Raw genomic sequence first — 16,605 nt, 5'->3', positions numbered from 1 at the left:
GACAATGGATCTTTTTGAAAGCTTTTTGAAAGTAAATCCATATGATGTAGATCAATCTTCTTTACACTAATGCTTATTAACCCCTTTGGTGAACCTCAGCAGTTCATGATGAGTGTTTCTCCCTTTCACAAAAACCTTGTTGACTTTTCATTTGAAATTAAATTATTTGAGCCACCTGTTAATTCTATTATTTAATATAATGCCTGTTATTTTACCTAGCCAGGCTTCCTCATCAATTGTTTCTCATTCAGCTATCCTTGAAGGTGTGCATTTATTTTATTAACCAGTACCCAGTCCTCTGATACTGACAACAAAGTCAACTTCTCTGGGCCTCTAACTCTGTGAGGTTGGTAAATTTTGTATTTTATTTGAACACTAAGATTTTTAACCTGATATTGTGCCATATAAGGGATTGAGGCAGGAGTCACTTGCCCTCATGCATTTTTTTTAAATTATAAACTTTCTATTAATGATGTCTAAAAAAATTAGTATCAGCATCACAATCTGAAATGGTATTTCCCTTGTGTATGCGGAGATAGCTGAAGTTACTTGCTGATGCTGTTCCCTGCCATGGGGACCACCCTCGTCACTGTCAGCATGTCACAGTCAATACTTCCAGCCTCATTAGGCAGACAGCAATATCATATGCTATGTCTATCTTGTTTGTGACTGAAATTTCATGCCACTGGACTCTGGTTGGCTTGCTAAGTTGCTTGAACACTGAGCTCTTTTACAGTGGTGTGGGTTTTTCCATGTTTCCTATGTAATAAATACCTTGATGTATAGCACAAGGTACCAATGATACCTTCCTTATGCTGAGTTTAGTGGTAGTGTTACAGCAATGTCTTTGTTCAAAGGTAGCATCCTATTTACCCCAACTTTGTTTCTAGGACTGTTCCTGCTTAGGTATAAGCAGTTATGTACTTGTTTTGGTTTTCTATTTCCTTCTGCCTTGTTCAACAGGATAACATTTTGCTGTCCAGCCTTTTACTGTGGCTTGTAGCGTGACAGGTGGAAACCTTTCTTTTATCATGTGTTAGAGCTCCCTGTACTTCACACAAGTGGTATTTTGAGACCACATGATGTTCAGTGCCTGACAGCTTTTCCTTGGGCTAGGCTTAAAACCTCCTTTCTAATCTTTGAGAGTAAACCCCTTAAAGTTTACCTGAATTGTTTCTTCCAAAACTATTCCTTTCATTTCAGGAGTGTCCCCAGCTTCCAGTGAATCTGGACCTTGCTTCTCTTCTGGTCTTCAGTTGCGTGTTGAGAATTTATCATGCACTTGACAGGGATATTGGAAACATCTGAACAATGTTGGGGATGGTCGAAGATCCTGAGTTAGTGTATTTTTGTCTTTAATCTTTGCTCTGGCTAAACTGATGGGCACAATATCCACATAACTGGAAATAGAAAAGGGCAGAGAAGGTGTGAGATTTGGTAATTCCTTAAAATGGAAAATGTATTACTTGCACGGTTACTTGAACTACAATTGTCTGTCCTTACAATAATGTCTCTTCATTTGGTAAGACCTACACGTCCTGTCTGTCCTGGTAAACAGAAGGCTAATTGTGTATCTGCTGACTTTATAATTAAGTGTTTTATCTTTAAATTTTATTTTCTTAGTAGTGGATCAAGTAGGCAAGGACAACCTGGAGAACAAATGTTTTGCCTAAAGCAGAAGGTACACTAAGACTGCCTACATCATATGTTAATTCTTTAAGCAGTACTGGTTTTCACCATAAAATGCTTATTGGACAGCAAGATAACATTATTATAGATTCAAATCTTAGTTGTATACATTGTCTTATCAAACAAGTAAGAAGTGTAATTTTCAGCTCTGATAGCCTATCTTTTTTCTTGTTTGTTTTTTTTTTTGTTATTGTTGTTGTTTATTTGTTTGAGATGAAGATATTAGGTGGCTGACAAATTGTACACTTCTTAGATGTTTTAAGACAAAAAGCATTTTTTTGAATTATAAGCAACCCAAATGCCTACTAGTGCAGGAAATCACTAAATATGTTAAAGTTTTAGTTTATCTCAGCAAAGCAGTTAAAAATTCTTGCCTTAAAGGTATTAAAGCCTCAACGTTATTTGACTTTGAAAGCAGCTCAGGGTAATAATGTCTACCCTTAGCTTTGGTTGTTCTCATTGCAGTTGTATCAGGAGAATGCAGCAGAGTAGGATATCCATTTCTTTAAGTTCCTCCACTTCTATTCAGTGTAGATTTTCAAGTGATTTGTAAGTGATCATCTCTGTAAAAGACAATTTAAATTGCCAAATTTTATATAGACTCTATTTTGTGATCTTGTGAGGAAGAACATAAAAGTCATGTACGCTTTCAGTGTTTAACCACTAGATGGTAGCTAACTGCTATCTACTACTACTAATTGCCCATAATAGAAGAAACCTTGCTGTCAAAGCTATGCAATGTAACACTAACAAAAAATCATAGAATCATAGAATATACTGAGTTGGAAGGGACCCATCAGGGTCACGGAGTCCAGCTCCTGGCCCTGCACAGGACAACCCAAGAGTCACACCATATGCCGAAAATTTTGTCTAAACACTTCTTGAACTCTGTCAGGCTTGGTGCCATGACTACTTTCCTGGGGAGCCTTTACTGTCCCTGAACACCCTCTAGGTGAAAAACCTTTTTGTAATGTCAACCTAAACCTCCCCTGACTCAGCTTCCTGACATTTCCTTGAGTCCTATCAGTGGTCACAAGAGGAAAGAGAACAGTACCTGCCCCTCCACTTCCCCTTGTGAGGATGTTGAAGACTGCAATGAGGTCTCCCATCAGTCTCCTTTTGTCCAGGCTGAACAAACAATCTTAGACTTCCAGACAGCAGATTTTTGACTTCTTTGAGGAATCTGCTTGGCATGATCCCATGAAAGATCCCGAAACAGAAATGGGGCTGAAGGAAACTGCTTGACTTGCAAGAAAAACACCATTGGAACACACAGGTCATTCAATGTGCGGAAAGAAGAGGAGGCCTTGTAGAAGGCCAGCATGGATGAACACAGACACCCTGTCTGAACTCAAACATGCAAGCTTCCATAGAAATTTGGGATGAAATAGGATCTGGGATGAGCCATGATGATGTGGGGAGGTTCCTAGTGACTGGAAAAAGACAAATGTCACACTTATCTTCAAAGAGGAGGAAAGGGAGGATTCAGGGAATGACATACCAGTCAACTGCATCTCAGGCTCTGGTGAGGTTGTGGGGCAAACTGCTTTGGGAGCCATTTTATGGCACATGAAGGGCCAAGAAGATGACTGCGAATGGCCATCATAGATTTATCAGCATCAAATCCTTCATAATCAACCTGATTGCCTTCTATGATGAGATGAATGGCTATGTAGACAAGGGGAAGCACCAGTGGTGTTTTTTAATCTTGACTTTAGCAAGGTGTTTGACAAGGTGTCCCATAATATCCTTAGAGTCAAAGTGGTGAATTATGGACCGAATAACCGTCTGCTCATTTGGGTGGAAAATTGGTGAGGCAAGAAGGCTTCAAGCAGTCCAACTAGTCCAGTTGGTAGTGATGTCCTTCAGGGATTGATACTAAGGCTAGTACTGTTTAATGTTCTTCATAGAGAACATGAACGATGAAACAGAGTGCACTGTCTGCAAGGCTGCTGCTGAAGAGGAGAGGAGGCTCAAATGTGTAGGGCAGGGCTGCCATTCCAATAAATGTGGACAGGTTTGAGAAATGGACTGAAAAGAACTTCAATTAAAGAAAATGCTAAGTCCTACAGTTAGGATGAATAACCTTGTAGGACAATACAGACCAGTGGCCAACTTGCTACATATCAGGTTTACAGAGAAGAACTGAAGGGTATTTTTCCTCACCAAGTTGAATGGGAACCGGTAATGCACGTCACAGCAAAGAGTGCTGATCACAGACAGGACTGAAATAGCCAGCAGATTTTCAAAGCAAGTTCAGCAGTAGGTCAGCAAGATGTACAGGACGCCAGAGTGTGTGATGTATGAGAAGATACTGAGAGAACTCTGCTCATTCAGCCCCAGGAAGAAAAGGCTAAGGGGAGATCTTGTTGCACCCAATAACTGTCTAATGGGAGGGTAGAGAGAAAACAGAGCTGAACTCTTCTTGAAGGTGTATAGTAATAGGAGCCAGCATACACAAGCTGGACATGAGGGATTTCAGTTAGTTGGGAACAGTCTTTATGTTGAATGGTCAAACCCTGTTATAGTGCCCAAGTGGTTGTGGAATCTTCATCCTTAGAGATATTCAAAACTCTATTGCAAACATCTCTGAGCAACCCACTCTAACTGGACTTGCTTTGAGCGAAAGACTGGACTAGATGACTTTCAGATATCTCTTTAAATTCTCATAATTTTGTGATTCTGTAAGTTATTTTATGAAAAAGCTCCATGATTCCTAAATGGTTCTTTGAGATATTTATTTAAGTTTTTTTCCTTATTTTTTTTAAAGAACTTTTATTGCTGCATGGCAAAGTTAAGCCTGTTGGGCTGAGTTTTTACATTAGAAATCACATACGTCATGAAAGAAGTATAGAATCGTAGAATGGTTATGGTTGAAAGGAAACTTATAGATCAACTAGTTCTGACCCCCTTCTATCATGAGCAGGGACACCTTTTACTAGATCAGGTTTTTCAGAGCCCCATCCAGCCTGGCTTTTGAATACCTCCAGGGATGGGGCAGTCACAGTTTCTCTGGGCAACCCATTCCAGTGCCTCACCACCCTCGCAATAAAGAGTTTCTTCCTAATATCTAATCTAAGCCTGCCATCCTTCAACTTTAGGGCATTCCCCTTTATTGTATCACTACAAGTCCCTGTAAAAAGTCCCTCCAGCCTTCTTTCAGGCCCCCTTTAAGAACTGAAAGGTCCTGGAATGTCTCCCTGGTGCCTTCTCTTTTCCAGGCATAACAGCCCCAACACTCTCATCCTGTCTTCACAGGAGAGCTGCTCCAGTGCTGTGATCGTCTTAGTGGCTCTCATCTGGACTCGTTCGAGGAGAATGTAAATAAGTCCTCAGTGGTTTGAATATATCCAGGAATTAACTCTCTGTGTAATATCTAATAGCATGTTTAATTTTAAAAGAGAATGTTGTAAAGGTTTCCGAGAAAACTATGGATGTTTGCTTTTACACTATGTGCAATTATGTACAAACTGGATTTGACTGTAGTAGGTGGGGAAAATTGTATGGAGAAATCAGATAACATGGGGAAAATAGTTTTTATTCATGCAATTTTTATCAACATTAATGTTGTCAAGTGATTTTTAGACATTATTCACACTGGTATGAGTGGAAGCAGAAATATTTAGGGACATTCTAAGCCAGAAATAGCTATAAAAATATCTTGGTTTTCTTGTTCCTAATATTGGATAATATTTTTTTTTTGAATTTTCAAGATTATATTATCTCACTGAAGTGGAAAAATTAAGGCTATTTTAAGAAGAAAAAACTTAACATTCCTTGCTGATGAAAAATTGCTCTATTAAGTAACCATTGTACAACTGAAAAATGAGTGGATGTACTTGTTTAAAAAATATGAATAGAAAACTCAGTAATTTAGTAGTGTCTAGGTAAAAGGTATTTGAAAGTTGCTTGGCTGTTGTTGCTATATATTTAAACAGTCATCTGTGACAAGGAAACAAAGATGTCTGTTGACATGAGGATTACTTAAGAAGGCTAAACACAAATCAGATAAGCAGTCATAAAATTGACTTCTGCAAATAGTTATGTTGCCCTTGAGCGTGATGAATTGTATCCAGCCGTGTTTGTATGTAAACAGTATCACCTTAACAACACTGTGGTTGGTAGCAGTAACTTTCAATGCCTAATCTATAGGCAGTAAAAACTGGTGGTTAGAGATCTCTCATTTCTGAAGTAGTGCAATTTAGTTTTCAAGCAATTTGAATGCACATTAGAACAGAATTTTAAATACAGAGATAAGGTTATTAGTTGCTGGTTTTTTAGGTACTTACTCTGTTTTTCAGAGTTATCTTGGTGTTCCTATGGAAAAGGAATGAAACAAGTACGAACAAAAGGTTAGGGGAAGAGTGTAAAACAATGAATCTGGAAGCTTGTTCCCTGGTTTAGGGCTTGTTGCTGAAAAGCACAAAGTACTTGATGCTTATGCTGAATAGTACAATGTTTAGAGCCGGAAGAAAGCAGCTTTGGAAACGGAGCATTGGCAGAGTGATAAAGGTAAGGAAAACTGAATTTTGAACTAGATCTAGACTAGTAACTATCATCATCATGGCTAGGCTTCACGAACGAAGATTTGGGTAATCCCCAAACTAGTAACTATATAATTTGAATAAAGGTTTGACTTTAGTGGAGGGGGAGGGTGTAGAAAAATGTCTGTTTTAAAAAAACTCTTAAGTGGATGATGTTAGTTGCACAATTTGTTTTGAAAGGCAGATTTGCACTGAGAGATATTTATGCATTTGACTAGTGGTACTTGTATCTTGCCCAGATTGTTGCAATGGTCTGGTAATGGTATAATTTCACAAATGTTATATTAGTACAATGAAGAGTTTGATGTGAGATCTGACAACAAAACAGAAGGGGGCCCTGCCACCAAGGAAAATAGAAGTGTCACTTCAATCTTCCCATATTTGTAAGATGGGAATAGAATTTTGAAGACAGTGCTTAGTATTGAGAAACAACAATAAAATAAAAGTCATTAAGACCCTTAGACTAATTTAAAAAGCTGGTTATTTGAGCAATCTGTTCCTGAGCTAATGCAATGTGATAACAAGTGTGCAGAGCTCTGATGTTTAAGATTTAAGAGTTGGCTAAGGGGACTGCCCCAACTTTTTAGGGTATGGATTTTTTTGGAAAGAGAAAATAAAAAAGTGTGTGTCTGTTGAAAAACTCAAGGTGCTTGGAAAGATATAAGATAGTTTGCAATTTACTTTAGCAGGGAAATTCATGAGCAAGACTTATATAACATGAAACGTCCTAGCAAGTTAAAGGAGAGCAGACGAATTCCACGCTGGTTAAATAAGTTTTACATAAAACAGTAAATTAACAGTAAAACATTCTTACTTTTTGACTCTTTCACTATTGAGCGTCTCAGTAAACTATTGCTCATCCATGAGACACTGATTTGAGAATGTCTAAATTCAACAGTGCACAGTATTCTGACAACAAAATGCGTCATTTGGTGGATAAATAGTGTTGAGAACAAGTTTTATCTTGTGTAGTTATGACTTGCATACTAAGTAACATTCATGCTAACACTATTCAGGATGTCTGCAGACACATCAGCAACCACAGTCTGTAATGGAGAAATTGGCAATAGTCAATAGCTGGTTTCTGAGCCTGTTGTTTCAAAGAAAGGACCCCTGGAATCTCTGGCTTGTGCTCTTTTAGTACCTGCTGCTTAAATATATATACTTACACTCTTTTAGCAGTTCGAAAACTTTTAAAAAAATTTAATTTAATTCCCATTTGTTGCTTCAGGTTGATGGTAAGATGGTTATGGTTTAGGCATGTGTTAAGATGGATTTAGGAATCTCCCCTTTATCTTGCTTCGGGAGAAGATGTCTATTGAAATTAGTTTCCTGTGCTGAATTGTTGGTATTTAGATATTAGAAATTTTAAGGTTTTATGTAACATAAAACAAGCTACTTATTCTAACTGGACTAACCATCAAAGGACTTTTTAGTTAATTAGTTTAGCTTTGGACCTGCATCTATTGTGCAACTGTGTCATATGACCTTTCCTACCTTCATAACCAAGAGTGGTAAAAGAAACCCAAAACTAAACTTGGCTGTGTTACTTGTGCTGTTCTTTAAGTGGAAAACTGAGGTAAAGCTGTGCCATATAAAAGCTTGGACAATCCCTCCAGATATCTAAGTGAGATAGTGTTTATCTCTTGTAAATACTACTCCTTCTGGATCCTCCCGTATCATGAGACATTAGAAAGAGACTTTCATTATGACCTTGATTAGAATTGCTGCAGATACTTTTCAGGGTTTGCATCCATGTTACTGCATGTAGCAGCAATTTCTCTCTTACCTACATAAATGATAGCTTGTGTGTTTTAGCATCCTTCTATCTTCAAATCATACTCTTTCAGCATGCTATGAAATTGTGAATTTTGTAAAACTGCCTATTCTTGGGTAATTTTTTCCTATAGATGCTGTTTTGCTGTTTAGACCTGTGTACTTCTGTATTGAATCCTGCAGGATGTAAAATATACAAAAACCCCATAGGCCACGAGGATTCTGCTGGTTTGAAGTAAGATATGAGTGTAGCTAAAGAGGGGAAGGGAAGAATGTGAGGTAGAAAGCTCAAGATTTCCTTGTGATTCAATCTCTGAGATCCCTAATCCTAAGTAAAGAATATCTTAAAAATGTATTCTTCAAGTAGGATGCAAATGGAAGCTCAGAAGCTAGACTGGAAGACAGTTTCCAGTCTAGCTTTTGAGTGTTTTTAAATATTTAAATTAATTACTTATTATTGAAAGCACCGAAGTTAGGTTTCCTCTTCTTTTCTGTGGACAACATGATCCTAAAAGTGAGGCTGAAGTTTCTTCTGATGACTGCAACAACTGACATGAGTTTGTGACTGAGCAACACTTCATTTGTGGAAGAAGAGAAGTTTGTAGAAATGGCAGATCATCAAAATATGGAAGCATGACAGGCAGGGTGTGTTCTTGAATTGCATTGTAGCAACTATCAGAAAAAAGATGCATGAGACTTGCATTAATTTTAGAGAAATTCACCATGTCAATGCAAATGCAAGTCCACGTCTTAATCTTCATAAAACTATAGCTTTAGCATTTAGTTAATACCTTCCTGGTTTTTTTTAGGTATGGTTCATTAAATAATTTAAGTTAATTAGACTTTAAAAGTTTTGTGACATTTTAATGAATACTCTTGTTACTGGACTTAGACATCAAATATTGCCTAATGCTGCATAAACAGCTGTACACTGTAGCTAGTATAGTTGTTATACACATCAAGTTACAGCAATTAAAGGATTAGAAAGCATTTAAAAAACTGGAAACAAACCTCAGGTCATGACTTCTTAGTTCGAGAAGAAGGTGCTCATGATTTCAGCCTACATAAATGCAACTTGTAGAAGAAATGAAGGCTATGAGCATCTGTATAGGTCAAGTTGGTAACTAATAACCAGTGTAAGATGAATACCTTGTGTAGCAAAATATCTGGAGTTCTATGTTAGAAACACAAGCAGAGTAAAAAAGTAGTCTATCTGTAGTTTAAGTAAAACAAAATGCTTTTTGCTGGATTAAATAGAAATTATTCAGTATTGATTGTACTTTTTCTGTTAAGGGTGCTTTATCAGTGTTCAAAGTACCAAAACAACAGTTTTGAGGATTCTTGTGTTATCATCTAGTGTGGATGAAGCTGATTCAGCAAAAAATGTTTGCTCTTTGCATGTCTAACTAGGAGGAAAATTTCTACTCGTATTTAAAAACATGCAGGAGAGGCCAATTCTGTGATGGCACTTCACTTTTGGGAAACTGGAGACCATGTTAGGGGATGAAAACAGTAAAATAGCATAAAGTACTTGTATGAATTAATCTGCTACTGTGTTCTTCAGACATATCTGTGTAAAGAACGGGGTTTGTATGTTTGTCTTTTACATGAAAAAATATTTCTAATATATTCAACATTTATGAAAGCATGCTAGTAATTAAAAGTTTACCAAATATTTGAAAATTTCTTCAGAAAGTAGGAAAGATATTTACATAAGGATATAAAGTACATTATGCAGGTCCTATTGGCTCTGCAAAAGCTTGTGGATAAATCAGTTGTGCATACTTTGTAGAGCTACTAGTTTTCTCATAATCACTGGGGAAATAAGGATTGAATTTACCACCAATGAAACATAATGCTAAATTTCTTCTGAAAATGAAATGATATTAAATCTTGTAATCCACAAGCACAACAATACCAGTAACTATTCCAGAAGGCTATTTTGTCTATAATGTAATGAGGTGTATTACATATGGGAATTCAATTTAATTAGGAGAGTAGGTGTACTGCTTGAAGAATGGTATAATAGCTATAGTTAAGCACATTTGTAAACACTTGTGTATCTTGAGGCTCATGGTTTGTTTTACTTCTCATTATATTAGACAGATAATGTATAAAACCCTAGCTTCCTCCAGCAGCATCTATCTTTATTAGGGAATGGTACAATATCTTCCACAAATAAAAAAGATCAGTCAGAATCCTGACTTGACTTGATGATCATACGTGACTAGACTGAAAAGCTGAGACTAAGGATTTAGGGCGTTGAAGATAACTTGCAGAATAACTCAACTGTACATATAAACCACATTTTTTGTTCTACAAAGCCTTTCAACAAATTAGTCTTTTGTACAACATTATTTATGATAGAAATGTTGTGATAAATCTGAAAATAGAACACTAGAAACCAACTGTAAAATCATAACAGGAGTTGCTTCTGAAATTTTAATTTGAGTGCCATAAAAACATAAATCACAAGCATGGAAGAATGTAATAGCCTTTACTTCTTAAAATAACTTTTAAAGCTTTCTTTATTTTTGTCTTCAAAATAGATTGTGACTTTTTCATTGTCCACTTTGTGTTTTATAACAGCAAAAGCTCAAGGAAGAGAGGGAGGCTAAACGGGCTCGGCTGGATGACAGGCATGATTACTTACTAGATATTGTTGCCTCCTGTGTGAATCTGGATAAAGCAGAAGTAGAAGATGCTATTCTTGATGGTAACCAGGTAATCTGATGAGTTTGAAAATGAAACTCATAGGGTACTTTAGAACTGATATTACCATTAAATACTTGGTGAGATAGTCGTCAGGCTTTGTGTCAGAGATTACTCAAGTCTTCTCACTGAAAAAATATTTTTCAGCATTTTGTAATTAAGTTGAACAAAAGCATCCTTACCTCCAGGATCTACTGTAAAAATATTGATTTTTAGATTGATTAAAGTTTCTGCTTTCCAATGGTTATAGATAGTATGGTAAAACCTGTGACTCTATTTAATAGTGGAACCACAGTGTGAAGTCTCCCAGCTGAATGTACAGCACATATAGATTCAAGAGTCCTGTCCACATCAGGTTGCAAGTTGTTGTTTCCATAAGGCTACCACCGGCATTTGTGATCGAGTTTGTGATCTAGTTTAGCAAATTGAAATACGTGGAAACTACTTGATAAAATAGAATGGATTTTGTGATTTGACTGACTACATGAGGGCTAATGGAGCGGGTAAACAGTTCCAAATTCAGGTATTGAGGAAACAATGCATCAAAGTTGATGGTAAGCATTACAATGGAGATACATTATGTGATTTGAAAAGATATCATTGGGGTTTTTTTTTAAATGTAATGAGACAGCAAGTAGATCTTATTTTACTTCCTGACACTAAATATGGTTGTTTTTGTTTTTGTTTTTGTTTTTGTTTTTGTTTTTGTTTTGTTTTTTTTTTTTTTTTTTTTTTTTTGTTTGTTTGTTTTGTTTTTTTTTGTTTTGTTTTGGGTTTTTTTTTTTTGTTTTTGTTCTCTTGTATTCTCTTTCCATCTCCATACCTTCAATTTATACATTCCCATTTCAGTGCTAATATTGTTGAGAAAATGAAGAAAATCCACTAGAAGACTACCAAGACAGAGAGGGACATAAGGCATGGGGAGTATGAGATAAGGGAGAAGAAGATATTGAGTGCAGTTCTTGAAGGGTAGTTGTAAAGATGACAGAGCTGAAATGTTCCCAGTGGTTGCAGATTATAAGAACAAAGACAAAGCCACAACTTGCAAAATGACCATTAAGAGGCTCTTCTTCACCAGGAGTGTAATGCAGTTTGGGAATATGTGGAGTTTCAGTCCTTGAGATTTCTGAGACTCAGCCTAGGCAAAGCTCTAGATAACCTGAGCTGTTGTTGATAATACAGGAGGCTGGCCTTGAGATCTCCCAGAGGTCCCTTGCAACATTTCCATGACTCCATGTGAATGAGCAAATAAGCTGTGCAGAACACTGTTGTACATCTTAGAAGGAAGAATTTGTTTCAGCCCTTGTGCATTCTGTCTCTAAATGGGTTTCTTGGCAAACTGTATTGCCTGAGAATAGCTGTTAGATGAAGAAAATATTGGCAGCTGCTATACTTAGAAAGAGAAAAATGTAATAGTTGTTTTGACCTCATCTTGGAGGGCTCAGCCAAGATTTTTTGGAATAACAGTTTGTCATCTTGGTGAAACTGAGACCTGTTATTAATTGAAGAGGGATAATTGTGGCTTTCTTCCTGCTGCTGATCTTTTAGCCTTTTTTACTGCACTAGGAAGCACAAATGGGATGAGCAAATATTTCTGAAGATGAACTTGAAGAAACCTTTTCTGCGGAAGATAGCTATATAGTTAGGGACTACATGAAACAGTGACTCTTAGATCTAGAAAAATAATGGATTAGGCCAGACTTACCAGTATGCCAATACCTGGATCAGCATACTGGAATAGAGCAATTAAGTTTCTTCCTCAGCCTGTATGGCCTATATATGAGATCTGTGGAGTGCACTACTAATACATGCTTCAGTGATGCTTGATGGCAGTCTTGAATTCATGGAGAACTGTGAAATTGTCCGGAGGCTTAAAATGCAAACAAATAAAGACTTCCTCTGTTGCTATGATATGAATCACAGAATCATTAATGTTGGAAAAGACCTCCAAGATCAAGTCCAACCTTTGGCTGAACACTGCCTTGTTAAATAAACCATAGCACTAGTGCCACATCCAGTTGTTACAGAATAATTGCAGCTGTGTGCTTTCTGCTTTGAGTTAGTTAGCTGCATGGCAGTAAGAACAGTGTGGTGAGGTACTTCAGTGAGGTGCCACTGTGCTTCAGTAAATGAAGAAGTGTCCTGTGCCCTCAGGTTGAGATAATGCACAGTGTGTCCAGTAAGTGGTTTCAGTAAACTGAAACATGGCCTGGCTGTATTTAATTGTGTTCAGCATGAAAATATTGAAACATTTCAATTAAGTAGGTGTGTGCCGCTAAAGGAAAAGGCAACCCAATTATTTTTTGAGGAGTAGTAGTTGGACCTGCTATAATTTTAGTGTTGAATAATGATAAAGTGATGAGCATTTGTCAGACCTTTATTAAAAATCTGAGCAAGTTAAACTTTTCATAGTGGGAATGCTATGCATTATGTTCTCAATATGCTTTCAAACAGATAGAGCGCATTGACAGATTTCTGGCCGCTGGAGGTCTGCGTCATCTGATGTTCTACTATCAAGAGGTGGAAGTAATGGATACAGGTAAAGCAACTTAGGTTCTCCTGCAATATGTTATAGTTGTGCTGAGCAAATGTGCAAGGAAAAAGCAAACAGTATAAATTGTATAAAGTTTGGTCATACTGGGGAATCTATCCCTGTTCAGGAAATGAAGATTGATGAAATTATTGAAGCTTATTAGTGCACTTCTGCATATTGCTAGGATGAAGCAGCAAGGTGCTTCCTTGTGAACTCAGCAAATCTTGTCTGGGAGGCTGGGAAACGTTTTTTGATAGTTAAGAGATGACTTTCACACAAGGTGAGCAGTGATAGATGCTCTGCCCCCTCCCCTCCAATCATACCACCAGTTGGTCCTAGAAGCTGTCTGCATTTCTTGGCACACGACCATCCATCCAGGTGATCCTGTTACATGAGAAATGCCTGCATGAGGCCCTCATTGTGGGTAGAAGAGCTCTTATCCCAGAATTGTCTTCTGTGCATATCCCTTTCCCCAGTGCACCTGCGTTACTACGCTTCTGGGGGAAGCCTTCTTCTCACTTCCCTGGAGGCAGCTCAGGTCCCCTGTGACAAACACATCCTCCCTTTGCCCATGGCTTCTGTCCCAGAGCCTCCAGTGCTGCTGCTGCTGTTGGGACTAAGTCCTTTGCGACCTTTCAAAGCATGTGACTTGGAGTTCACCCCACTTGGTTACCCTGGATGTACATGAAGAGCCTTGTAAACATATCTGTGTGTATTTGTATAAATGTGTTTATACATATGTAAGCATATACCAAGATGAATGTACAAATATGTATTTAGACTTCATGTATTTTCAGTATATATGTATGTATATACCTAAAAGGGAAGAAAAGACTGTTTAATATAATACAAGCAATTTTAATAAAAAAAGTTTAAATGCACAAACTCAGCAGCTAATTTAGAAATCTGAGCCAGTTTTAACATGCCTGAGCAGAATTGGTGAAAGTATGATGGAGAGAGTGTGAGACAAGGGTCAAAACATAGAAATCTAATGAGAATTGCCCTTGCCCACCCTCAAACCAATCAGATACCCTACAGTGTGATTGTGGTAGCCTTTGGTCTTTAGGATGTGATGCTAAATGCAGGTAACATGGCAAACGCTAGAAGAAACCACAAAAAAACCCCAAACAATTCTCAGCAATGTGTGCATTGGGTGAATAAGTGAAAGTCCCTAAAAGATCATACACACAAGAGGAAAAACAATGAAATGGGTGTGAAGGAGAAGACAGTGGGATGAAGTGAGTGGATTGGAAGCTACCTTTGTCCACACCTACAAGTATAGAGTTACCTGTAATACCAACACAGTGTACAACTTCTGCTATATGTTTTTCCTTTGTAGGTGGAACAGAGTTTTCAAAATAATTGTTTGTGCTGATTGTTTAGGGCTGTGGTTCACAGGCTGGAAAAGCAAAAATTAAAGTTATGGTGATGCTTACTAATCAGGAAAACTAAGTGAATTTTTGTGGTGTTACATGCATCTTGCTGGCAAGGTCAGTTATTACAGCCACCTCAAATACAAGCTGGTTTTCTGTCCCTGATGTGGATCAGCAAACACTTCTGCTAAGGCAGAGGGTGATCCCATGAAGGGTACCTACAAGATATTTTGTGTGACCTTGTTCTCCTTATTTCCACAAGCATGCTATTTCTTCCCCCCCCCCCCCCCATGTTAGACTTATGTTTACATGTTTTTAAGGAAAGACAGTTGATAATGGCTCCTTTAAGGTAAATTACATTACTGCATTTCCTGATTTTTCTCTACTTTTTCATTTTTAAGCAATAGGGCATTATCTGCAACTGCATGATAGAGCCATGTAAGAGGATCTTGAGCTTGGACCCTTTGCTTAAAAGTAATAGAAAACAAGTAAATGAATAGGAATGAAAGGCTTTTGATGTGAGAATATCAACACTAGATGAAATAGTTCTTACTGTGCTGTGAAGACTCCAAATGCTCTTTACTGTCTGTGGATAGTTTCATGAGGTGCCTCCAGGGGACTGGGACTCAGAGATGCGCAAATAATGACTGAACTGTTTGTGTAGAAACCTTTTATTTGAATAAATAATCACTGGGCTAACTATTTCTTTTTTTTTTTTTTTGAATCTATAGAACACTTTGGCCTTCCAGGAACAGAAATGAACTCCCATTTGACAAAGAAGAAGAAACTTAAAGTATTTGTGACGGAGGGAAAAGAAATTGCTTTAACTGGTGTGTGCATTTTCTTCATTAGATCTAGTCTTTCTAAACCCATAACAACTGAGAATATCTATCAGGTAAGAGCTGGTGACTGATGATCTCTGTACCTAATCTTGTTTAAGATACATTTTCACCTTAGAGTATTTGCTCTCGGCACATAATTTGACAGCTGTTGACATGGAGGAATGAACAAAAGGACACAATTAGACTAAATGAAACACAGAACAATAAAGGAGTGGAATGGAAAAAAAGACATTATCTTGTGGCAGTAACTTGAAGTGTGTCATTGATAAGAAGAAATAATGCTAAAGAAGAAAATTTAAGACACTTCAGAATGACAGAGTAATTAGTCAATACCTAAATAATAAGATGATAAATTTCAATAATTTCTAGCAAATCCATTAGAAAAACATATAAAAATTATTTTACTTTTGAGAGCATATATGTAAATTATAGATAAACAAGTATTTACTGGTGAAAGACTCCTTGTGTTTCTTTTACAGGAAGTAAATTTTAATATGATGAATATAGGTCGAGATGGCTTATTAAAAAGCGTTGAGCAGTTGATTTCAGAAATCTTCATTCCAACCTTACAGACTACGGGTCGTGGCTGGGTTGAACTTGGTGAACCTCAACAAGTTTCCGGTATTAAACAGGACTTCCTTCATGCCCTTGAAGCGTTTGTTAGTGTGCTATCAGGAACTCAGCAAAGTCTGTTGGAAAAGGTAGTATATTCATGTGGCAAATAGAAATTGAGCTAGCTGTAGAACTTCTTTGGCTCTGCAGCTTTTGAATTAACTGCTGTTGTAGATTACTTATTAAAATTGCTTTTTTTTTTTTTTAAACTGGAGAAAAAACCAACAGCTTTGTTTGTTGTCGTCAGAAACTTGTTATACTCTGATCTGTGGCGTTAACACTTCTGCAGATGCTTCTGTTCTTGTTTGTTCTCTGACCAGTTCTTTAGAGCTACTAACTTCTTGACTCTTCTTGGCTGTGGTAACTCTTAAACAGAGAATGATTTATGTATGACAAACTGCTGTTTTAACTGTTGGTTCCTATTCAGCTTTTTTGAAGGAAAGGGCATGACAGCACAGCTTCCAGGTGAGTGAATTCTCCAGATTCCAGAATGTAGTTCTGGCTCAAACCAGTTTAATTTAGCT

The 16,605-nt window shown here is 37.3% G+C and overlaps 1 protein-coding gene across 7 annotated transcripts in view; it reads left to right on the top strand.

The window, feature by feature from the left end:
• The first annotated feature begins 6,040 nt into the window (after positions 1-6,040).
• Positions 6,041-16,605, top strand: part of DNAH5 (dynein axonemal heavy chain 5) — a 113,885-nt gene continuing 103,320 nt past the window's right edge. For 5 of the 7 annotated variants that reach the window (XR_004359257.1, XM_032699965.1, XM_032699974.1 and 2 more), the window contains exons 1-5: positions 6,041-6,201; positions 10,599-10,733; positions 13,176-13,260; positions 15,359-15,522; positions 15,949-16,170. Coding sequence is in view for 6 of the 7 variants with exons in the window: in XM_032699965.1 (XP_032555856.1) it covers positions 6,124-6,201; positions 10,599-10,733; positions 13,176-13,260; positions 15,359-15,522; positions 15,949-16,170 (684 nt within the window). In the remaining variant the exon portion in view is untranslated. Of the gene's footprint in view, positions 6,202-9,052; positions 9,126-10,598; positions 10,734-13,175; positions 13,261-15,358; positions 15,523-15,948; positions 16,171-16,605 lie in introns of those variants that run through there. The other 2 variants (XM_032699955.1, XM_032699993.1) reach the window with 2 other exon arrangements.

This window comes from Chiroxiphia lanceolata, chromosome 1, assembly GCF_009829145.1.
Source record: "Chiroxiphia lanceolata isolate bChiLan1 chromosome 1, bChiLan1.pri, whole genome shotgun sequence".
Classification (NCBI taxonomy): domain Eukaryota; kingdom Metazoa; phylum Chordata; class Aves; order Passeriformes; family Pipridae; genus Chiroxiphia; species Chiroxiphia lanceolata.
Note: the sequence above shows the minus strand (reverse complement) of the source record. Positions and strands in the feature narration are given on the sequence as shown.